Raw genomic sequence first — 26,122 nt, forward strand, 5'->3', positions numbered from 1 at the left:
GCACACACATACCCAACTATGATCCTAATGAAATTCTCTTCCGCGGGAAAAAGCTCCCTTCCTAAGATTGGGCACAAAAGGTTTTCTCTTCGAAACCTGTAGTTCTTTCAGTAGTGAGACAAACTAGAGTTCTTTTGAATATGATTCCACATCTCCTCATTAAAACATGGATACCAATATCTTGTGACACTACACTGTAGGCTGGACAAATTACAAATTCTTGGGGCCATAGTGAAATACATTTTTAAAAAGCTATACAAGGCTAACTTTATCGAAGATACGAAATGTAATAGGTTCTTATTCAACCTTCGTCTATGTCTCTTTGTCTCAAAAAATAGCTTTCATTTAGATGTATAGTACTTAAATTGTAGGACTACCTAGAAATATGTTGTGTAATATTTTATCTATTGTTTATGGTAAATAAGTCCTTGGATATGAACTTATCTATGCATTTGCCAATCATAACTCAATCTGAATTTGAGGATCTTTTGTGAAAATGGTAAATAATAAGGGCTCTTCTCCAACCTCTACAATTATGTCTCATTTAGATTGTGAAGTTGTTTGGTCCTTTCTTGTATCTTTATCATAAGTTGGTCTTACAGATTGCCCTTATCAGTCTGCACCACATTATAAGCTTTATGCAACACATTATATTACATGACAGTGAGATTTTACTTCCCTCAAAATGAATTTTTACAATTGTTCTGTATATGCATACAGTGTACTAATAATTTAGGAGAATTTATAAAAATACTATTGAATTGAGATGTACCAATAACAAGTCAATTTTCAGGTTTAAGAGCAGGATGACCTCATATTTGTCTAACCTAAAATGTTCGATGTTCAAGTTTTTAATAAATGATCTTGAGTGACAAAATGCTCTTGTATATCTAGATAGATGTGATGTGTTATTTTTATCTAATTGCAGTCTTCTAAATCAGAGACCGTCTTTGAGATAGTAATAAAGTAGTTGATTTGACAATTGACTCGACCCTTGCACCTAGCGGGTACGAATGGTAGTATAAATAGGGTTTAAAAAGTTGGAAAACCAATTATACCTTTGTGCTCGCATTTTACTCTCATGCAACACGGGATTACGGATCCGGATCCAAAACAGATCAAACAATCTATTTAAGATATGTTGCAAATTAGACACCCATCTTATGCAAAATCACCATTGAAGTCACCCGGAGACAAACCACAGTCTACGCTTGCAGGTGGGTCAACATATGCCGTGTAATCTGATAACTAATTTGCCCAACCGCGGGGAAATTGCAGCCTACATTTTTTAACTGCGCCAGGGACACGGTACCGTTTTCATCGTCGATTTCTTCGTCGCTAAGTAAACGCGGTCTCTGTTTCCCTCTTTAAATACCCACCACTTCCCTCAACTCTTTTCTATCACATAATTCCTTGAGCCCAATTCCACTCATTGAAGAAATCCCCTTACCCAATTCCATTCACTAGTAGAGGATTTTGAGGTACTCTTGCAATCTACGAAGGCTTCATTTCTGTAGCCGAAAGAAGATGAGCCACCATCACCGTCACGGTCACGGTCACGGTCATCACCATGGGCAGAAAGAAGTCGGGGCTTATCTTGGCGCAGCACCGGGGGCTTATTCTGTAGCGCCTCACTCTTCTTTCAATGCAAAGGAGGAAGATGCCAAAAAGCACAAGCACCGTGAGCATATGGCCGAGATGGGAGCTCTGGCAGCGGGGGCTTTCGCCTTGGTAAGTCTATACTAGTAATTTTGTTATATTATATCTTAACAATAATGAAATGGTCGATGATTAATAATTGTATGAATGAATGGCAGTACGAGGGGCATGAGGCGAAAGTGGATCCGCAACACGCAGCGAGGCATAAAAAGGAGGCGGAAATAGCTGGGGCTGTGGCAGCTGGGGCGGCGGGCTACGCTGCTTATGAACACCACGAGGCCAACAAGTATAAACCCCACCATGCTCATCACCGCCATGGCCGCCATCATCACTGAATTCAGTCAAACTGCAACACTAGTGCCGTTTATAATAAATTCTATGTCATCTACGTAGCGGTGTGTAAAAATCAGATTCTTTTTATTAACTTCTTGTTCCTCAGAAGTTTCGATTGTTATGTTCATCTTCCCTATTCAATCGATTTGTGCTTTGTTTGGTCTCGTTAAGGTTGATGTATATTATTTATGGGTATAATCGTGAATGCTGTATAATAGAAGAAAATATATGTAGAAGTTTAAAAAGACTCATGCTTTCATTCTGAACAATCTCTATAATATGATCTTCCCATTGGTGTGTAAAATTGGATTTGGTTCATGAGAAGCCTCGATTGTTAGTCCAAAGGCAGGATTCTGTCCTATTTAATTTTTAGCTCATCCTATGTTATATTTCAATTTTGTAAAGGTTGGATTTAAAATATATTTTTCATATGATAAATGTTAATTTGCTATTGGTCTATGAATAATTTCCTGGAGATTAATTGATTTATTGGGGACGGAAAAACAGCGCAGCGGATGGAGGAAAAATGTTTAAAAAGACAGTGCAGCGGATGTATATGTATTTACGCTATGAAAAACACGGACATTAATAACATTAAATCGTGCCCCACTTTTTACCCGATAAATTACCAACGCACATGGCAAAAGTTGGGTAATTGGAGCCACCCATTATTGCGTTTAGAAGTTTCTCTGCTCATCTTCTACAATTCTCTACTAACTCGATGTCTTTAGATTTAGAGGGAAAAAAAACTGTACATGACAGGGTTTATATTTTAAAAACATTCAAAAATATTGTTTAATTCAATTTGATGCATTATTTTCTTATTTAAGTAATTTTTTATACATAATTTATAAGAATTATAAGGAATCGCATTTCTATTTTTTAGTAGTTCATAAAGAGAAAAATTAAATTTATCATTGGTAATGTAATAGTTACATTGATTATAGGCCATTGGACAAGCACTTCAAAATTTTTGAAATTAATAATGTAATAGTTACATTGATTATAGGCCATTGGACAAGCACTTCAAAATTTTTGAAATTAATATGTATAAAATATTTTACAGTTTACAATGACACATGTTATAATTTATATTTTATTAATTTTTTATATGATATCTTAAATTACATTTAATCATAAACTCCTTACTTATTATACATATTAAAATAAGTAATAATACATGAATACATAAAATAATTATAATTTGAAAAATATATTATAAAGATATCATGATTATCTATGTATATTCTTCTTATATAAAAATATTATATCTACTTCTCAATTTGTAACTTTTTTTTGTTATTATTTATTAAGCAATTTTAGTAATCATTTAATCATTCATACTTTGTTATATGCATGATCATAACTATAAATTTTTATTATTATATTTACAATTTCAATCTTGTTTAATTACGTTTAGACTAAATTAATTTTGATTAACAAAAAATCAACTATTTTATTTTTAATGCACTCAAAGACAAAGAAAACTAAAAAAGAATCTTAACTTTAATATAACTTTTTAGTATTATTTTCATATGAATAAAATAATTATCAAAATATGCAAATTTCTATTTATTTACTAGTACTCTATATCTGTATCTTTTGTATGTAGAAGTCAATCTTGCGAAATGAGAATCTACACATTTGTTCAACCAATCATTACTTTATTTACACCTAAAAAAAATCAAGTGCTACAAACTTGTTTATGACTTCCATGAATGGAAAATAAAAAATATGATGTTTCTTATCTTTGAAATGATTTCCTACATGGTAATAATGTTCTTCTTTAGTTCTTTTCACTTGATACTTCAAAAATACTTTTACTTTTTTCTTATTGTACCAATCACTTTTAAAGAACAATGCTAGTTGGCACTAAAATAAATTAAGAAACTTGGATCAAGTTTGTCTAATTTGTTTCCCTAATCACCTTGTAATCCATATTCACCAAAATTCATATACATAAGAACCCACTCCTCCCAAAGGCAGGGACTCCAGCTCATCAAGAGCTCTTCTTATTATTTAAAAAAATAGATTTGATAAAGTAAATGTGGACAATGTAAAAATATATCAAACATAACACTTATAATGACACTAAAAAATAGAAGTACATTTTTTTATTGATTGATTAAAGAAATAGCAATGCATGCAAAAGTCTATTGAGATTTTTAAATTAATATAATTACATAGAAAATAATATAAAAATGTGTACTTAATATTATAAATTAATAAAAATAAGTTTTTAAAATTTATTACATCTTATTTCAATAACATGCTAAATTAATATAAATATACAATCATCAAAATAAAAATATATCTAAATAGAAACATTTAAAATATAAAATAATATATATTTATCATATATGTATATTTATAAGAATTTGGCTTAGGCCAGAATTCACCCAAGACTAAGGAACTTAAATGCAAGCGCAACTGTAGACTAGAAAGAGAGAGTATGATCAGAATGATTATATATTTATTCAATATGCCATATGCAAGTACACTAGGAGTGCTTGTATATAAAGGCCTTTGGAGAGCTTCTAGAATGCATAGAAGTTAGCAACATGATAAGTCATACTACCAGACACATGTCCACCAAATATGGGTTATCCTCCATTAAGCACCGAAGTAAGTGTGATGATGTGAGGATAAGCCTACAATGGTGTAGCATGCAAATTAGTGGTGTAGACAACATGTGCTAAAAAGGGAGTGTGAATAACTGTGTTGTCAATATGACAACTCAATGAATGATGCAAACTCTAGTGTTATAGACACCATGTGCTAAATTAGAATTGCGTACTTCTGTGTCATCAACATGAGAACTCATGAGAGTACACAAACTCCTAAGTGTCTCACCTAAATAAATAATAAAATAATGAATTAACCTAAGTAAACTTAAGTAAGTGTAAATAGTAAATACTTATTTACACCAACCCCCCTCCCTTAAGTGCAACTTAGGGGAATGCCCTTAAGCTTACAAAATCTAGGATGCAATGCATAATGGGTCCTAGCTACTAGGCCATGTTAGGTACTCATGTACATAATGAAATGCAATCTCTCATAAGATGGAGAAAGAGGGCAACCTCATGGGAAAACCCTCCCCTAAAAAGAGAGAAAAATAGGGATGCATGGATGGATGGAGTAATCAAGAACGCCCCCCCCCCCCCCCCCCCCCCCCCCCCATTATGACATACATCCAGTATATACATAAGAAAATGATGAGAAGAGGAAGAGAGACAGGATAGGCTCCCCCCCACCCTGCCAAAGAAGAATGCTTGCCAGTGACTGCTCCAATGAAGAAGTTGATCGAAGATTGCAGAATGGTATTCCTCCCCTGAAGAAGAAACAAGGCCAAGGGTACAAATGAGATGCTTCCACTATGTGTGGAAAGAATCCCATTGATAAGTGATGTCTCTGAAACCTGCTCAACTGACTGAAGAACCTATCTCAAAGAACTATTTGTCTCCTTAGCTAACGAAGAACCCTTCTGCAACTATTGATCATAAGTATCCACAATCACTTCAACTTGTAACGATCTATCATGTAGAGAATGAACAAGAGGGTTAGATGGAGCCCTCATGACAACTGAAGAAGGTGTTGCTACATCAAGAAGAAGAGGTAGATCATCAATACTATCTCCCAAATCTATCACTAGAGCTAGACCTAGAAGACTGGATGTACCATGTTGTGTTGGACCTATCACTATGGCTATGTATGCATGTGGACTAAACTGATCTAGCAACCTCTCGCTACAACTGTTGATAGAACCCCACATGTCTGGATCTATTGAAGCACTATCACTTGTGTCACTATCAGTTTTCACATGATATGATGTGCAGAGAGGATTAGAGGACAAGCTTGGTGAACTTTCCTCAAAGTGTACATCCTTCTCCAAAAAAATCTAATGTGTCTCAGGATCCATGAGTTTATATGCCTTCACACCATCTTCATAACCAATGAAGGTACAAGGTTGAGGTGATTGTGTCTTGCATCCCCTGGAAGATATCTTTGCCCATGTAGGACAACCAAAGACTCTGAAGTGTTTTACAGTAGGTTTTCTATTGCAATGTGCCTCAAAAGGAGTCTTTCCATCTAAGGTTGGATGAGGAGATCTGTTAAGAATGTGAGTGGCACTACTGATTTCTTTGACTTCAAGTGATGGATCTAGAGACTTGGCTTGTATCATGCAACTTGCCATAGACTTAAGAGTGTGGATCCTCAATGCTGTAACATTTGTCTTATGTGGATTGAATGTTGTTGGAGTTTGAAAATCAATTCCCTCAAGTCTGCAAAAGTTTGTAAGTCTTTTGTTCACATACATGCTTCCATTGTCCATTCTTAGAACTTTGATGGCCTTTCTCAATTTCTATTTTACATGAGTCTTGAAGGCTAGAAACTTGTAAAACACTTGATTCTTGTTATGAAGAAAGTAGACCCAAGTGTATCTTGAAAAGTCATCAACGAAGGTTAGAATGTAGTGACCCGGGTTGGCTACAAACGGTCTGGCTAATACCATGTGAACCATCTATAGAACACCTGGTGCTCTTAAAGGCTTCCCTTTCTATAACTTCCTCTCTGAATGCGTATCCACTAAATCTATTGAACATTCATCTTGGGAAAAGTATATTTGAGGTAGACCTTTGACCATTATGTATGTGCAAAGTTGCTGAAGATAGCGGAAGGAAAGATGACCAAACCGTTGATGCCATAATTGCATTGTTGAATTTGATTGAGATAAAAAGGCCTTTGAAGGAGACTTGAGCACAAAATGAGAGAAAGATTACAACCTTTTGTAATGATTCACTTTCCCCACAACAACCAATGAGTCATCTTTAAGACTATGCACCTATACTGCGTCTAGAAGGAACTCAACTCTATGTCCATCTCTGAGGTGAGTGATTTGGTAGATTGATAGGAGATTTGAACTTAGGTTTGGAACATAGAGAACATTTTAAAACTCTCCATTTTCTATTTCCACATTTCCTTTCCCTTCAACTTCTATTTTGGTATCATCTCCTACGAAGATGTGCGGTACTATTGACTGCTTCATTGAAGAAAAATCTTCCTTTGAAGAACCCATATGATATGAGGCACTTGAGTCAAGAATCCATTCCTTTGAAGAATTTGAATTTGCCATGAGTGCTTTCCCTTTGCCCTTTGAATCTAAAGAAGACCCTTTATCCTTGTAAGCATTAGGTAGTGGAACATTATGTTGCTTCATGATGTTGGTCAACTCATCAATCTTTTTAAGATAACACTCATGTTCTTCATGACCCATCTTCTTGCAATAGGCACACTTTTTCTTCTCCTTATTGTTGTCCCCCTTCTTGTTGGAATTCGAGGATGAGTTGACTTGTTGATTGGATTGTGGTGTTGTCTTTTCTGCATCCTCTGATTTGTCCTTCTTCCATTTTTTATTCTCACCCTTTCCTTTATTTGAAGACTGTCTAGCTGAATTTTGAGAACCCTCATTGTTGGCCACCAATGCTTTAGACTTAGGTGATTTGAGAATCCCCATTTATTTCAACTTCTTTTCTTTAGTATCCAATAGATCAACATATTCATCAAAAGTTTCTTTCTTATAGGTAGACCCTAATGTAGTCTTTAAGGTGTTAAAAGAAGATACAAATGTGGAATACTCTGATGGCAGCTTGTTATCTATGAGATAGATCAATCTGTCATCTTTGATAGAACTCCCACAATTAGTAAGCTTTGTCCTTAGTTCATTCACCTTAATGATGAAATCCTATATTGAATCAAATGACTTAGGATCTAAGAAGACAAGCTCATCTTCAATTTTGAAAACATCCTCTTCAGACACTTTACCATATAGTCTTTCAAGGGTATCCCAAGCTTCCTTGGATGTAGAACACTTCTCAATTTGATACATGATCTTGTCATCAACCCCCAAACATATATCACCTAGGGCTTTTTTATCCATTGCTACCCAAGCTAAAATATCACTTGATGATACATTATCACCTACTAGTTTAGGAAGATTACCATCTACATATTGTGAAACTCCATTATGCATTAAGTGATACCACATTTTGATGGACCATGTAGCATAGTTATGTCGAATTAATTTTGGAAACTTAAAATTTCTCATAATGTAGAAAATGAAAGAAAAGTGTAGAAAAGAGAGAACACAACACCAAGAACACCCCCCCTCTTTTTCACTAAATCAAGAAACCCCTCCAAAATAGATGCTTTTGGCACTTTATTAGTGGTGCAATTATAATGGGCCACTTGCCAATTTTTTCCTTTGTGGACTTTTGATTTTTCTTGTTACAACCTCTTAATAAATTACAAATTTGGAACTTTACAATGTGCTACAATTCTGAAGCAATACAAAGTAAAGAAAGCCCCTATTTCTGAAAGTGACACATTTGTCCACACAACCCTACAATTTCACTACAGATCTGAAAAGTAGACAAAAAATAATACACTTTAAAAAAAGATAGAACCTATTTTCAAATCTAGATGTTCCCGTACAAAGCATTTGAAGTTGCAAAATGTAGGATTATGTAGGTACAATAACTAAAAAATGTAAATTCTAACAAATTTGTGCACGAAAACTAGAAAAGAGTTGCACCATTGAAATTTTTAGAAAATTCTACCCAATTTTTAAAAAACTTGCACCTAATTTAGATTCTGGATGACTAAGATATGGCCTCCCAAAGTTGGACTGAAAAATCCAAAATCAATTTGGTGAGGGGTTGCATCAGCAAAAGATGGGGTTAAATTTGATAGTCATATAGACGGCGCAGTAGTTGTAATTTTCCCTAGAATGATGGTCAGATAGCCATCAAACTTAGACTCATAAAATTGATGACGTCAATGACTCCTGTAACACCCTGCTCAGGAACCCAAGAGAATTAAACCTAACATGTTACAATGTTTACTGAACTTTTTTTTTTTTGAAGTTTTAACAACATCAAGATAACATTAATGCAGAAGCAATAAGAACATACATATCAAATACACATTTGCAATTACAGATACAGTTTCAATTCCTCAAGGATTCCTTTACGCTGAGTCACATTTAATAATTTTTTTAAAATTAATTAGTTTAAGTTCCAAGTACAATGTCTCAAGATCATAAAGAAATAACAGATACATAATCACATAAGCAAAGCATAAGTATATCTAATACAATGAAAGTACATCCACTGCACATGTTGCAGGGTATGTGAAAATAGATACAATACACCAGCATATATGATAACATATATACATCATCGGAAAAGAAGTCTCTGAGATAAGAAATAAGAATGATAAAGGTACATCTTCTGCAATGAACATCCAACAGTTAGCAATGTGAAGGGGAAACCCAAATCGTAAGAAGGCACTACCTCCCGACCACGTGGTTACCTAGTCAGGCTTCCACTCCCACCGTGCAGGGAAGATAATGAATGATCCACATACGGCTATCAAACATAAAACATTCCTAGGCAAGGTACCCCTAATAGCCAAAACTACCTCAAAGGTAACACATGCTACTCAAGAAGATAAAATAATCCAGAAGTAAGAACACTCAATCCAATACCGACACCACATAACCAAGCATCATACACAAACCAAGTATAAACCAAATACCAAGATCATAAGATAAAGTCAACGAAAGATAATCATCCCAAGTCAAAAGCCACATGTCAAAAATACATCATCCATGAATCACCAATCATCCTCAATGAAAGTAAATAACCATAATAAACACATTCGACAATAAGTACACCACATCCAACAGTAAGTACACCACTAGAGATACACAAAATCTACAGAGGAGACTCAGGCTACATACTAGGGAGTGTCATCACATGGCTGCTTGAGTTACCCTGGACTGATCTCTTAATAGACCCCGGACCCTCAAGCGTTGAGTTACCCAGGACTGGTTACTTTGAACCTCGGACCCTCAACATCACACATATGGAAAACTAGAAAGCCCTCTCAAGAAGACGAGGCACTCATCTCATTCCCATCCTTAGTCTATACAAGCACTCAAGGCATGGGTGGGTCAAATCTCTAACTTATCTTTTTAGTGCATTTCCCCCCATAAATTTTAATTACTAGATTATCACTTATTACATAACTTGCATTAGGTTACCCTGGTACTGACCACTTTGGGTCCCGGACCCCTATGCAAGCCACTCCCAAGTCACATACCTAGACAACCTCTCCTAAGCACATAAAAACACAATTGTGTCCCATACCACAACACCCATAAAGATCAAACTCGGTTCCTTAACAGGCAACCCGAAAGCAAATTGGTTCTCCAAACCCAAGTACACATAAATGTTCCATAGAGTAAACCTCATAAATATAATCTCAATTTTGAATCACAAAGCACATCATGACTTCCAACCACAAAATAGTATCAAAGAAATTCCATAAAACCTCTGGTGTACGTCCTAGACTGGTCAACATCTAATCAACTCCAAAATCCTAAAGAATAGACCATACAAGCAAAACAATATAGTTTTATAGTTTGAGTTACAAGTAAAGTTTCAGTTTTGTTTTCAATGTGCGTTTTCAAGTATACAAGATTCTCAGTATCACCCTTATAACTTAACCCAATCATTTATTCGAATAAAGTATAGAATTGCCCCTAATTGATTTAAATCAATTTTCAATAATAATTTAGCATAACTATTTACTAAAATTATTACAGCAATACCTATTGATCTTTGAGTAAAATAATTGCGATTTTATTAAAAATTAATGTCATTAATTAATAATAAAAACAATTCACATCTTGTTAAATAATTACCATTATTTAACAATCTCAGATAAAATAGCAATTATATTAAATTATTAAATGTTAATAAGATTTATCAATAAAATTATTAACAAATAATAATTAAAATTTAACATAATCTAAACTTAACAATTTAAATTTATTAAATTATAATTAAATTAAAAATTAAAAAAAACGTTTAAAGCCCGTCCGGCTTTTGGCCGCAGCCTCTGCTGGGCCGGCGGTAGCTCTACCATAGCAGGCTACTACCGCAAAAGCAGTACATAGTATTGCTGCTGTTGCAGCAGTCCTTGTTGCGGCAGCAGTTATGCCGCCCAACAAAAAGGTAAGCGGGGGGGGGGGGGGGGGGGGGGGGGGGTAAGTTTGTAATATATATATTTTAAATTTTTTTAAATTTTATTTATTTTTAATTAAAACATTAAACAATCCTCCCCCATAGTATGTAAAAAGATATATATACTATTTTATTATTTTAAATTTTATTTACTACAAAAACTTTTAAACAAATTCCCCTCTATTAAAAAAAAAGTGTGTTTTATTTTATTTTAAATTTCTATAATAATAATATTTTAAATAAATAAATAATTTTTCTTTACTTTATTTTATTACTTTTTAAAAAAAATATTAACAAATATAATCTGATAGAGAGAATACTATCAACCAATCAAATTTCACATTTTAGAATTTTCTTTTCTTTCGAAATGCTACCCAGATTAAATTTCTCAATTCCATTTTAATTCAAACCCAGATCTTGATTTAATACTAATTTCTTTCAATTGTAGAACGAGGTTTTCTAAATATTTTTTTTTTCAATGTAGATTCACAAATGAAATCAAATAGCAAAAGATTTAGAACGGAAGGTGGCAAAATTCATACAACGAAATTTGAGAAAACAATTTTCAACAAGCACGAAGAAAACAAGATCCAAAAATATTTCTACAATGGTTCACAAACCCTACCTTGATCTGATGCTAACAACTTGTTGAAACCTTTGCTAATCCAAACCCTTCAAAGCTTTCAAAGATTTGTTTGTTCCCCTTTCCAAAAGTGTGTTCCCTGAAACCTGTGTCTGAAAACTTGTCTCCCAAAATCTCCCTTGAAAAATGAACCCTCCCATTTTGATAAGGAGTTCTCTTCCTATAATCGGGGCACTAATTATGCGTTTACCCGAGAGGTCTCTTGATCCCCTTTCGTTAACTCTAAAATCAACCTTTATTTATCTTAACTTTCATATTTTCATGTACGTTAAATGGATTATTAAATCTCTTTATTTAATTTCCACTCAACTTCTATTCTAATCAATTTATAACTTATAAATCTCATGCACACTTAATGCGATTAAATATCTTTATTAATTTCACATGTTTAATCTTTTCAATTAATTTCTTTTATTTTCAACTCATGCATAAATCATGCGAACTATAATCTTTATGATAATTAAATATCTTTTCATTTTTAATTTCATTTTTAGAAACTTAATTGATAAAATATTTATTAACTTAAATAACAATAATATTTATCATTTATTTAAAAATGCACTCTAAATATATTATTATTAAATTAAATAAATATAATCACGTTCTAAATTTAAACTTTAACTTTTATCTCCAATATTTAATTACTTCATTCATGCACAATTAATTTCCTTTTTAAAATAAAATATTCTTTTATTAATCCTTCATGCACTTTAAGTGAATTGTTAAATTACTTTATTTAACTTTCCACTTTACTTTTCTTTAAATTAATTTATTAACTTCAATCTCATGTGCACATTATTAAAATATCTTTATTCAAGTTCACATGTTTTAGCTTTTAATTAATTTCTTATATTTTAAACTCTTTCATGCAAACTTAAAACATATTCATAATTTAATATCTTTTAACTTATTAATTTATTTTTGAACGTTTTAATTTGATAAATATTTATTAACTTAAATAACAATAATATTTAGCATTTATTTAAAAATGAACTCTAAATATATTATCATTAAATTAAATAAATATTATCTCGTTCTAAATTTAATCTTATAGCTTTTATCTTCCAATTCAATTCTTTATATTTAATTAATTTCTCAATTAATTAAATATAATTAAATATTCAAAAAGTCATAATAATTCTTCATTAAATTAAATTATTAATTTAATCTATTAATTAGACTTAATTAATAGAAATTCATCAAAGACTCACAAAACAACATACGCACAAAATACTCACGGGTTTAAAAAGGGTAGACAGTCTATTACGAGTCCTCCTTGCAAGACAAGTATTATAAGCTTATGGCTAGGATTGGACCTGATCATTATCTTCTCATTCTCACCATTTGAGTATTTGTAATAGGGCATGCTCATCCTGGCAATTCAGGGAAGTCGATGCCCGGTACCTGCATCCTGCATAAAAGACGAGCATGTACATGTATATAATATATCTAAACTAAAAAGAAAATGGTAGGGAGTGGTTCATCGTGTAGATCCCGACTAGCAGGTGACTACGACTCCCTCCCTTAACCACATCAAACACTTTAGATAGAAAGATAAAATAAACACGCGCACCATACACATGCAAGTATGGGGTAAGTATCGTAAAAATCATAAGTCTAATATCAAATGCGTACATATAATAATGCATCTCTATCAATAGAACATAATCATCATTAAAGACATCATGTTAACATTTTTATGAAAGAAACCACATTTACTAACTAGGATCATCAAAATACCATTAACAACACATGAATGAAATCAACTAAGCAATAATAACCGATGCATTTTTAATTCAAGACATGAAATAATATCATAATATTGTAAATCCAATATCTCTAAACTAATCAATGCATAAAATCAACCTAAAAGAATTTGACAATGATAACAGAAATGCGAACTAGGGGTAGGCACTACATCCACCCCCCCTAGAATTAGGCTTACTCCTGGAAGCCCATTACAAAGAAACATGAATCAAACTCAGAAAACTCAAAACTAAGGTCCACGATCGAGGCAATTGGTCGCTCTATGACCATATTTTCCACAAAAGTAGCAATCTCCACTAAAGCCTCCCTGAGCTCTAGGTGCACGCGACTGATCACAACTACCAACACTAGCATCCTCACTGAGAGCTCGAGGAACTCGGTCCACCCTATTGCGCATACTATGCTTCCAGTTGCGATAGTTCCCTGACTGTGAACCACCACTGTTACCATGGAAGAACTTTCTTCCCGGCTTCTCCTGATTACCTTTAGAGAAGTTAGGAGAATTTCTAGGACTTTCAGCCCCTTGAGACCGGTTATCCCTCAATTCTCCTGAATAAAGTGCCCCTCTAGCCTGAACACCTGGTAGGCCACCTTGGCCTGAAGTCACACTCACCTCAACCAAAGTAGCTCGCAATATTGCATCCTTAAGGGTTTTAGGTTGGAAAAACTTAACACCCCCAATGATGTTAGCATTAAGTCCTCTAATGAAATGTTGGACCATCAATGGTGAACTATCACTAACTCCAGCATAAGACATAAGCTCGAAGAACTTACGCTCATACTCCACCACAGTCTTGGTACCCTGTCTCAAGTCATGAAACTCATTTGCCCTCTGAAGTTGCCACTGCTCTGATAGAAATCACTCATGGAAGTGTTCAAGGAACAACTCCCATGTGACAGTCTGGATATTTATCCCAAGTTTCTTCTCCTCTATACTCCACCAATTCGCTGCAAAGAGCTCTAAGTGGGTAATGACATATCTTGCCTTGACATTGGAGTCAAAGTCTTGCATGGAAAAACATCTATCTAGAGCAATCAACCAATTCTCAGCATCATATCCAGTACCTTCTCCATTGAAAGGTTTGATCTTGACCCGTAATAGGTCCTTCATCTGGATGGACTGGATAGACCACCTTATGCTCTCTAGGCTCCTCCCTCTAGGACTCATGGACCTATCTCTATCTCCATGCTCTGAATTATGAGCTCTATCCTGCAAGGGTAGTCATGCTAGGATCTCCTTGACCAAGTCTCTAGTAACCGGTCCTTCTATCTCAGCATCTTGCTTAACACTAGCATCCTCTCTAGCCTCTTCCTGAATAGGGTCCCCTGAATGGACCAAGGAAGGAATATGGTGACTAACTCTCCCATGACTTCTACCACGTCCTGAGCTACGACCCCTAGCAATGGATCTAGAATCAGAAGTCATCTCTCCTACAACACCCAAACACAACAACGACATTTTCTTTTATTAATCCTTCATGCACTTTAAGTGAATTGTTAAATTACTTTATTTAACTTTCCACTTTACTTTTCTTTAAATTAATTTATTAACTTCAATCTCATGTGCACATTATTAAAATATCTTTATTCAAGTTCACATGTTTTATCTTTTAATTAATTTCTTATATTTTAAACTCTTTCATGCGAACTTAAAACATATTCATAATTTAATATCTTTTAACTTCTTAATTTATTTTTGAACGTTTTAATTTGATAAATATTTATTAACTTAAATAACAATAATATTTAGCATTTATTTAAAAATGAACTCTAAATATATTATCATTAAATTAAATAAATATTATCTCGTTCTAAATTTAATCTTATAGCTTTTATCTTCCAATTCAATTCTTTATATTTAATTAATTTCTCAATTAATTAAATATAATTAAATATTCAAAAAGTCATAATAATTCTCCATTAAATTAAATTATTAATTTAATCTATTAATTAGACTTAATTAATAGAAATTCATCAAAGACTCACAAAACAACATACGCACAAAATACTCACGGGTTTAAAAAGGGTAGACGGTCTGTTACGAGTCCTCCTTGTAGGACAAGTATTATAGGCTTATGGCTAGGATTGGACCTGATCATTATCTTCCCATTCTCACCATTTGAGTATTTGTAATAGGGCATGCTTATCCTGGCAATTCAGGGAAGTCGATGCCCGGTACCTGCATCCTGCATAAAAGACGAGCATGTACATGTATATAATATATCTAAACTAAAAAGAAAATGGTAGGGAGTGGTTCATCGTGTAGATCCCGACTAGCAGGTGACTACGACTCCCTCCCTTAACCACATCAAACACTTCAGACAGAAAGATAAAATAAACACGCGCACCATACACATGCAAGTATGGGGTAAGTATCGTAAAAATCATAAGTCTAATATCAAATGCGTACATATAATAATGCATCTCTATCAATAGAACATAATCATCATTAAAGACATCATGTTAACATTTTTATGAAAGAAACCACATTTACTAACTAGGATCATCAAAATACCATTAACAACACATGAATGAAATCAACTAAGCAATAATAACCGATGCATTTTTAATTCAAGACATGAAATAATATCATAATATTGTAAATCCAATATCTCTAAACTAATAAATGCATAAAATCAACCTAAAAGAATTTGACAATGATAATAGAAATGTGAACTAGGGGCAGGCACTACAACTCCAAGCCCAGGGATGACGTCAGTAGATGACGTGGTCATACGACACTATACAGACTATACAAAAAAATGACACATCTATCCTGTGGCGTACTGTCATTGATTAGTGTGCTAACTAGGCTAATGATTGGATGCTGACATGGTCTGACCTGTCTACATGTGTGGCAACTACGTGGGCATGCATACTGCTCTCCATGTGTCACTACTTAGTGACGTGTGTGATAGGTGAGCTACTGATTTGGAGGTTGGCATGGACGAGGACTTCACTGTCCACTTCTAACATAGCACTATAGGTGGCAAGCACTGTGCTTGCCATGTGTTGAGAATGATGTGTCTACGACAGTGAACTAATAAATGTCACGTGTCCTCTGTACTCCTGCGTGGCACTGTCCCCTATGGCAATCATGGCCAAAAACCTTTGCGAATGTCAAGAAAAAAAATGACTATTGAATTTTAATTTACGATCATCAAAGGTTCATGGAAATTATCCCACGTCACTTGGGTAAACAAAAATCTAATTATTTTAATATGCTGCAGTCGCTATATGCAAATAAAGCTATCGCAGGGTGTATTGTCAAGAAGGCCATTGGAAAAAGGGCTTGGTCAGAATTTTTATGCGAAGCTGAATTTAATGCATAGTACAACCAGTTGAATATAATGCCCAATTTGATGGTACAGACGATGGTGGAATAATGAGCCCACAAATTATGGTGATAATATTCCCTGCAAAATAATAAACCTCTGAAATTGCAAAGCCAGGATCTGACAGCCTAGTTCTGCAAAAAGAAATTCTCTGCAACTAGCTCGACTAGGCAAAAAAATTCAAAAAATAATTTTTAACAATACAAAAAAATAAAATTAAATCAAATTTGAAAATCAAATAATCAGATTGAATTAGATCATACCTAGTTTGCAAATCGGTGCCTTTGGGTGCTGGTTTGTAAAAAACATTTACCTCAATATCAACTTTAGCCCAACATAGGAAAATTTATTATCAATCTTCACCGAATCAATGTTCTAGACACAATGGAAAGGTCATATTTGGCTCTAGACACTCCCAATTTCTATAGATGCTTTAGATTCGGGTCGAGGTGTTGAAGCATGAATGGTCTCGAATGGCTATGTGTAGAGAATCTCCCCGAGCTCTAATACCATGTAAGAATTTGGCTTAGGCCAGAATTCACCCAAGACTAAGGAACTCAAACACAAGCACAACTATAGACTAGAAAGAGAGAGTATGATTAGAATGATGATATATTCATTCAATATGCCATATGCAAGTACACTAGGAGTGCTTGTATATAAAGGCCTCTGGAGAGCTTCTAGAATGCATAGAAGTCAACAACATGATAAGTCATACAACCAGGCACATGTCCACCAGATATGGGTTATCCTCCATTAAGCACCGAAGTAAGTGCGATGATGTAAGAATAAGCCTACAATGGTGTAGACAACATGTGTTAAAAAGGGAGTGTGAATAACTATGCTGTCAACATGACAACTCAATGAATGATGCAAACTCTAGTGTTGTAGACACCATGTGCTGAATTAGAGTTGCTTACTTTTGTGTTGTCAACATGACAACTCATGAGAGTACACAAAATCCTAAGTGTCTCACCTAAATAAATAATAAAATAATGCAAAATAATAAAATAATGCATTAACCTACATAAACTTAAGTAAGTGTAAATAGTAAATACTTATTTACACCAACAATATTATACATATTATAAAATCACATTTATGTATGTTAATAAATAAAATACTAAGTTTCCTTTAACAAATATTGACGATTTAGTATTAAATTTACTTGTTTAGTAATAAATTTACTTGTCATCTTGATGGTTCTCTAAATATTTAGCCTATCAATTCATACGATCTTATAATTTTTCAGTTTGGTTCAAAAGTGCAAAAATGACCAATATGAGCATCAAATTCTAGGCATGTATATGAGTATAGGAAGATTCTATATTTTTTTTGTGGATGATTGCATGAAAGGTAGAACTCAATCCACAAGAAGACGTGGATCTCTGTTGTGCAGATTTCCAAGAGCATGCAATGGATATTGCAGTGCAGTTGGAATTGATTGCAAATGTGGAGGTTTTCTAATAGTTATGTATATCTTCCCTATTCTATGGATATGTGTTTTGTTTGAACTTATGTGGTTCTCTAAATTGTTGATTGTTAGTTTTCTATAGTTAGAGAGACATACAATTGCTATAAAATGTTGATGCATATAAATGTGTCTCATCTGTGGATTGTTTAATATTTGTGTTAGTGAACCATGCAAAACACAACAATGATAAGAAGATAAAATTGATGATTATCTTTGTAATAATTCATCTTGACATATTCTTTTAAAAATGAGAGGAGAACTCCTTATATAAGGAGCTCAAATACAATAATGACCAAGATTAAATTTGAATCAATAAGCTAGATTAAATCCTAAAAACCCTAACTAGGGTTTCCACCTTATCAACTAGTGAGATTCAAGTATCCCAAAATTTACCAATAGAAAAAATCTATTAAAGTAGAAACCAATCAAAAGATGTTGGAAGATTGAAGAGATTGTTGGAAGATTGGTTTGATGATGATATGTTAAATTCATGACTGAGTTTGTCATTGATGTCAACATAGCATGTTTGATCTCTTCAAGGGTATCTGACAGAAGAACAACAGAAAGATCAAATTGATCTAGATGGCTAGCTAAGCATGATAACCACCCAAGGTTATGGGAGATACTTCTGAGTATATAGCATATGCAGTTAATGTCAGAGGTAGAAAGGATAAGTCTAGAAGAAGTTATGTAAGTTTTGGTGATTTATGTTCTAAGATAGAGTTTACAGAGGCATTTTTTGGTAAACTTGTTATATCTCTTAACAGAGTTAATATCTTGAGGATCGACATTGAGGAGATGGAGAAGACATGTTGAGGATAACGTGGCTAAGCTCGCTCATCATAATTTTTCATGTACAAAAATTTATTCAAGTTACAAGGCAGAAGATTTGTGTTATCACTAAGTGTAACGTGTTCTTAATGTAGTCCTATAATATTTAATTGAGAAGGACTAAGAACCAACTCAATGAATTTTTTAGTGGACTTGGTATAAAGGAAGGATATTTTCCTTTATCATGGTATGGAGATATGCAAATTGTGAATGTTTAGAAAGCAGCAGAGAGTGCAGAATGCGAAGTTGAGTAGAGCAGTGCAGAAGTGAAGGAAACTTCATTTCCAAGGTTTTGCTGAGTGATCTGATGTTTGGTATTTGGATCCAAGGTTCATGACCTAGTCTACGAGGTTTGACAGTGATTGGTCTGGTTAACAAGATACAAGAAAGAATAAGGAATGAAGAGAATAACAATAAACTATTTGTTTGCTTAGTAAGCTCTTCTTGAAGTTGAAATTGCATGTTTGGGTAGTAGGCTCTTCTTGCATACATTCTACTACAACTCCTAACAGGTTGGCACAACTCTTAAAAGGCTTGGAATCTCCTAACAAGGATTCAAAGTCTTTTAACAGGGACTCATTGTACTAAATTTTGTAATAGACTCCTAACAAGGTCCATCCTCTAACAAGGAATATTCATATTAGTACATTATCTTGTGGGCATCATTCCCACCAAGGTTTTCCCTCTGATCATCGATTTCCCTAGTCAACATATCTGGTGTAATTGTTTATGTGCATTTTTGTATGGTTGCTATTTACTTCAGTTGAATGGTTAAGTATGTTTGAAGAATATAAGTGTTTTAATTGTTGGATAACTGATTCACCCCCCCCCCCCCCCCAAAGTTATCTTGGTGGACTATTGTTTCTAACAAAATATGCCTCAAATGTAGGGCCACTCATAATTAGATACCTGGACAACAAAGTGCAATGAGAAAATAAGTGCCACATGGGCTTACATCAAATAATTATCCGAAATGATATTTCTTTTATCTCTTTCTCTTTTTTCTAGTTCAAGGAATCTAGACACCATTTTTTCACTTTGTCAACTGGAGGTGTAGGTGTGAAGTGATTCTTCCTCTCTACTATATCCATATTTTTCCCTTACCCTCCATAATGATGCTTTCCTAATTTGATGCATCATCTTCTACTAAATTCATGAGAACTTTAAAAGATGAGAGACACTCTAAGGTCTCCCTCCTAATGATACAATTCTCCCTACTGCTGAAAGATCTCAATCTTTAACTCAAAATCTTTATGTTTATAATTACTCTGTTGATCCTCTCAAAATTGAAGGCAACTACAATGGTACCTAAAATATGTGTAACTATGTTTTGGACTAAAGTACCAAGATGATTAGTATCATCCCTTATCTTCTCCAAAGCCTCCAACATATGAGCCAAAGTAAAGTGGCATCTCTCATTCCAAAGACTAACAAAAGTATGAAATCCATCTTTTAGGGTTATGAATATTTGAAACTACTAATCAACCTTGGGAGAAGTTCTGATCCTTCATGTATAACTTTGTTCACCCAATATCAAGTACCTTAAAGTGTGATTTTTGTAGACTAGACATTATGTCAATGTCTGGAGCCCCTCTTAAGAGTGAGTGACAATGTAACTTTGTGATCTATCTATTGAATTGGTTTTCATGCATTCTTGTAATAAGTTACCAACCTTTGATTCTCCTCCTTTTACTTTTTCTTATCCATAATTTGTTCATCCACTATCTTCTCCATGGTCTTAAAACCCTCTTTATACTCCTCATAAATATTTCCTTTTTAGTGGTCCTTAAATCATGCTCTTGTGTCTCATGATTTTGAAGTTGCATATCACTTATGACTACATTGTCATAATCCTCTAGTTGATCTAGAATCATTATCCACTTGTACCTTCTGATCTTATTTGCTATCAATCTTTAACATGTTCTCTTTCTTACCTATAGATCATCATTTGCTGAGGGGATCATTCTTTCTTCCTTATCTTCCTTTTTTCTTTTTTAAGGTCTTCTCTAGTTGGTTATCTCCATGTGAGGATCTTATTAAAGAAGACTATTTCTCTATGGAGGTGAGATCTCACTTGATTTCTTTGTGGCATATGTTGTATTATCAAGCTATTATTATCTTGTTTCAAGTTTTCTTTTGAGGTTGGATCTCCCTTCAAGGTGGAGGCATATCCTTTCAAGGTGGATTGTTAAATTGGTAAGAAGAGTTATGTGGTTATGGGTGCCCTTCCTCACACAGATGTTGTGTGGAAAGTTTGTTTCTAGCTAAATATCTTCCTTTGGCTATTTGTTCTCTCTCAGTTCTCTTTGGAGTGGCTTCCTTCTCTTTTCATTTATTGGGTTCTTCATTATTGCTTCTTTGTAACCTCTATCTTTTCCATTCAACTTTGGAGGTTTTTCCTCTTCCTTGCCCCTCCTTTTTGGGAGCAAGGGTTTTTTCTTTAGTGTCTCATTTGGGGTTTCCACCTAAAAGCTTATGTTTTTCAAATTGTAATATCCTAGTTGTTGGATCTGGATCATGTTGGTTGTGGCTCCAGTCAAAAGCCTTTTGAATTCACCTCTTGTGAATTCCATTCTATCTACCTCTTAGGCTTGATGTTTTCTCTATAATATTTTTGGTTCTTTTGGTTGTATGAGTTCGGGCCTTATCCCACTTTATCTAATCAAAATATTATGTTTACAATGCATCAAATAAGCCAAAGAAATTTGAGGACCAATTTGGTTTTGAAATTGTTGAATGAAAGTGTTGGCAAGAATTTTAAAGGAATAAGAAGAATAATGGGTTAAATATAAATACCATTACAAAGTTTTGTCCCTAAGAGTGTGTGTAAATAACTTACCCATAAGCCTATAGTTGTGAGAAAAATCACTACATATAGTTTGGAAAGTCCTAACATGAATCAAAGGACCACCCTACCATTATAACTCTCAAGATGAGGTATCTATCTATGTTGCTCGATAACAACATGAAGGATTTATAATTAAAGGGGATTAGATGTGACATGTAGGGATATTTTATTTATATTGAGTGAATTAAGCCATTTTTATTGCAAAGAAGTGATTGATTTGAACCAAGCTGCTAATAATGGGATTAGAAGACATGATAATAGGTATATATACATATTGAATGTGTTAGGAAATTTGTTCTAGGAAGCGAGGGAAATATTTAAATATGTTGGTGAAGGATTGGAAGGTGTTGTAAGGGGATTGGAATATATGAATGGAACAACATTAAATATGACGATAATGAAAAAGGTGTGGAGGTAGGGGGAATACTTGAGGGAAGTGTAGAGTAGGAAGATCAACAATTAGGATATTAGATACTTGTGGAGGATTTTTCATAAGAGGTGGTGCATAATTTGGAATTCTAGGAATAGAGATGGAAATAAATAGAAAGTTCTATGATTGTGAAAGGAGGATTGCATCTAAGTCTCGAGCATATTATGTCAAAGGCTTAGCATGAGGATTAATAAGGCAAGATATACCATGCAAGATAGAAGTGATGTTATCATCACGAGTAATAATCTTCTTAATAGTCTCAATAGGAGAAAATTTGTTGGGATTTAGTTTCTCTATCACTATCCAATTAGCTAAAATTTCAAACTCATGAGAGAGATCTTATCAACTTGGGAAGGAGGAACTCTTGAGGCTTTACATTCATCATGGGAAGACTGAGAATAGCTATCCTCGAGAATAGGATTGAGATCTTGACGAAAAATATGGGTATTATCATGGATGGTAGGAATAAAAGAGGAATTGTGATCAAAAGATTCAATGAGTCTACAAGTTCTCCTAATGAGAATGTTATAGGTTAGAATTAATGTGATAATGCTCATAAAAGGAAAATATAATGAGATCAAGCCACATGAATATAAATGTAACAAGTAGCATAATAAATATATGGCTCTAAAGTGAAAAGGGTACAAGGAGGGTTCATCCAAGAAGAGTAAAGCACAATTCTAGAAGGAAATAAGAGACCTAACTACAAAGTCAAAAAGAGGAGATGCATTTGGTTCACCAAAATTTTATGTAATGAAATTTGATGGGGTAAATGTTAATGATGTAAACTATGTGACGTAAATTTATTAACAAACCACTTTCCACACATTAAACATTAAATATAAGAGAACGAGGGGCTTCCAAACACAACTCTAAACATTAACCAAGTTATATTAGCAAAACCAAAATAGAGGAAGGGGTGTCAATACTAAACCTAAATTATATCAAGGAAGTATGCAAGTAAGTCCTCTTTCATGCACTGGAAATTAACTAAACATGTACAATATAAATGTGAAATTGAACTAGAATTGATTTAATGACAAGAGTAAGATAGATTTAGGTTCTAAATGTATGCGATTAAACTAACTAAAATATGGAAATAGGTCTATGCTAAAGGTGAAATGAATGATGAAAGACTTACCTTGAAAAATATGAGAGAACATGTCTTTTTACTCTAAAAATTGTGGATATAAACTAGTGAGTGAACTTGTGACTACAAATCTACTTCCACACGAAAAAGCCCTATTTTTCTTAGACCTCCAAGAATAGGTCAACTTGAAGGTGAAGTGTCTGAAAAATTTATTGGAAAATGTACATGGTCCTAGGATATAGTAGCAAAGTTGACTCAACTTCTTCAGCAAGGTCTCGGTGAGTAGGTTTTGGATCTGCAACCACTATTTGGTTATCCTTTTCTTGCACACAATAACATTTTCTTTTTTTATGAGGCTATTCCTTGTTCAAGCTCTATGTTAGGGAATCAACTTTTAACTTGAGATGTAAAATGTGAAAGAAATCAAGGAAAATGTAAATATTTACCTTTCTTGATGGAGATCTTGTCAATAATGATTTTTCAATGCTTGTGCGTTGTCAATGTTGAATTTGCAGTTAAGGTTGTAAGAAATATCCAAAATTATAATGGATCTACCAAAACTACATCATAGAGCCATGAATGTAATGTGTATCAATGAAGAAGATGATGAATGCCACAATGTAGATCTCCTCCCTTTATGGCCAACAAAATGCTAGATCTTGAGGAAGAAACACTCACAATGTATCCTTGAATCTTGAAAGCATTGAATTCTTGAAATGTCTTATGAAATGTATTAGTTTGTGCACTTTAATGTATGTGAATTACTTGATATACTTGGATGTCTAGTGGATGTGAAAATGAAGTGCATAGGCTTCCTTTTATACTAGTTTTTAGGTGAAAAAATAAATCAAGTTGATGAGGTCGCATGATTTCAAAATTTACAACCTCAAGACTGAACTGGCACCAAGCTCTAAAGTCCTTGGAGAAAAGATAAACCTAGGTCTCCATATTATCCAATAGGTTTACCTAGGTTGATCTATTCCTGGGTTGGCCCAAAAGGAGCTAACCTTGAGGTCTCAAAAACTGTGTAGACAAAAATGCAAGAAGTGAGACAAAGTAAGAGAAAGGGTTGATTGAGAATGAATCCATCCATGGTTGATAAGGTCACTAAAGGGTAGGAGATAAAAGGTCTTAAATGATGGGTGCTTCCTTTTTAAGATGGTACAAATGCAATACATTATTAATATAAAGTATAATAACTAGTGTTTAATATTATTCATAACAATATCATTTTTACCCTTACTAAAGTTAATCACTCTTACAAAATAATATATTTCTTATATATACTTGCACAAAAATTAATTTAAAATATTACTTGATAGTTATAGAAAAACCCAAAAAGAAATCACATTTGATATTGATATTGTATTGGCAAATGAGAATGATTTTAGACTAGAATCATTTTAGTATATTATTGAATATTTATTGTTTGATAGTCTTAAATTTTTGCTTCATTTTTGTTATATATTATCTAAATGAAAAAGTGTTGTTATTGGTTACTTCATGTCATTAGTATCTCAAAATGATATTGATGCTTTGTAAGCAATTTTGATATGAATTGCATCAAACTATTATAAAATAAATGCATGGTTTATCTAAAATGTAACAAGATTTCTACAAAAAATGTGACTTGCTGCATCACTCTCTTTACATGATCATGTATTTCTCTTTCGATATATAATAGCCCATAGTTATTATTTTATTGTATATTTTGTTTGGAAATTATAATCAAAAGAGTGGGGGAGTGATGTAAGAAATAAAAATGTAAGTAATTTTTTTAATTTTACCTACAAAAGATTATTTTGATTGAAAATTATAATCAAAAGAGTGGGGGTGATATGAGAAAGAAAAACAAGTAATCATTTTTATCGTGCCTACAATACATTGTTTTTGCATGTTACATTGGTTGATTCAAGATGCACAACTTGTATATTATCATCATAGACAATGCTATAATGCACCTCAACATTTTATTCATAAGATATAGAAACATATGTACAACCAATCATATATTGGTAGATGCAATTCCATCTTTAATGAAACCTTCCAAGTGGATCATTGTTTGTATAAGGTCTTATGTTTTGTGCTTTAGATTGATGCATGATTGTGTGGTACGCCTGTTAACTCTATTGAAGTTACAAAATGTGTAATTACTATAAGTTATAGGAAGTGTATTATTAGGATTTAATGGACATACCATAGAAATTGCAACAATAAGAAAAAACATAATATTTGAAGAACATGTTTTTATGAATCCTTTTAATCTATTGAAATTCCTAGAGTATTTTATTTGAAGGAAGGAAAAACAAAAGTATTCGAAAATTTATTATATTTTTCATTCACTTACTTTCCCTTCAAAAAGGAAATTTGGCTTTTGAAAACAAGAAAGGTAATAAGAATGAAACAAAGAGGCATATGTAAATGCATTAGATGATAAGTTCTTGGTCTAAAAAAAAAAAAACTATATATGTGTGCATGTTTTAAAAAAGATAAATCTAGTCAAATGCACAATAATTTTAACAAGTACAATCTATTATGAACCATAATTTATAGCTAATCCTCATCAAACTAATGCTTGAATTTACCATAGCTATTGGACAGGGATGACATGTTTGTTTATTGG

The 26,122-nt window shown here is 33.4% G+C and overlaps 1 protein-coding gene across 1 annotated transcript; it reads left to right on the forward strand.

The window, feature by feature from the left end:
* Positions 1-1,413: 1,413 nt before the first annotated feature.
* On the forward strand, positions 1,414-2,162 carry LOC149571809 (uncharacterized). The gene is made up of 2 exons (XM_089809941.1): positions 1,414-1,731; positions 1,818-2,162. Exons 1-2 carry the CDS (start codon positions 1,528-1,530, stop codon positions 1,992-1,994), a joined length of 381 nt encoding a protein of 126 aa, XP_089666067.1. The 5' UTR covers positions 1,414-1,527; the 3' UTR covers positions 1,995-2,162.
* Positions 2,163-26,122: the final 23,960 nt, after the last annotated feature.

This window comes from Cupressus sempervirens, chromosome 2 (assembly GCF_028749045.1).
Source record: "Cupressus sempervirens isolate cs-2001-9-10 chromosome 2, ASM2874904v1, whole genome shotgun sequence".
Taxonomy (NCBI): domain Eukaryota; kingdom Viridiplantae; phylum Streptophyta; class Pinopsida; order Cupressales; family Cupressaceae; genus Cupressus; species Cupressus sempervirens.

Excerpts from the sequence above, each read along its gene's own strand:
- LOC149571809 (XM_089809941.1), top strand. The coding sequence starts at position 1,528 with ATGAGCCACCATCACCGTCACGGTCACGGTCACGGTCATCACCATGGG. Across the intron at positions 1,732-1,817 it reads CAGCGGGGGCTTTCGCCTTG|TACGAGGGGCATGAGGCGAA; the intron begins GTAAGTCTATAC and ends AATGAATGGCAG.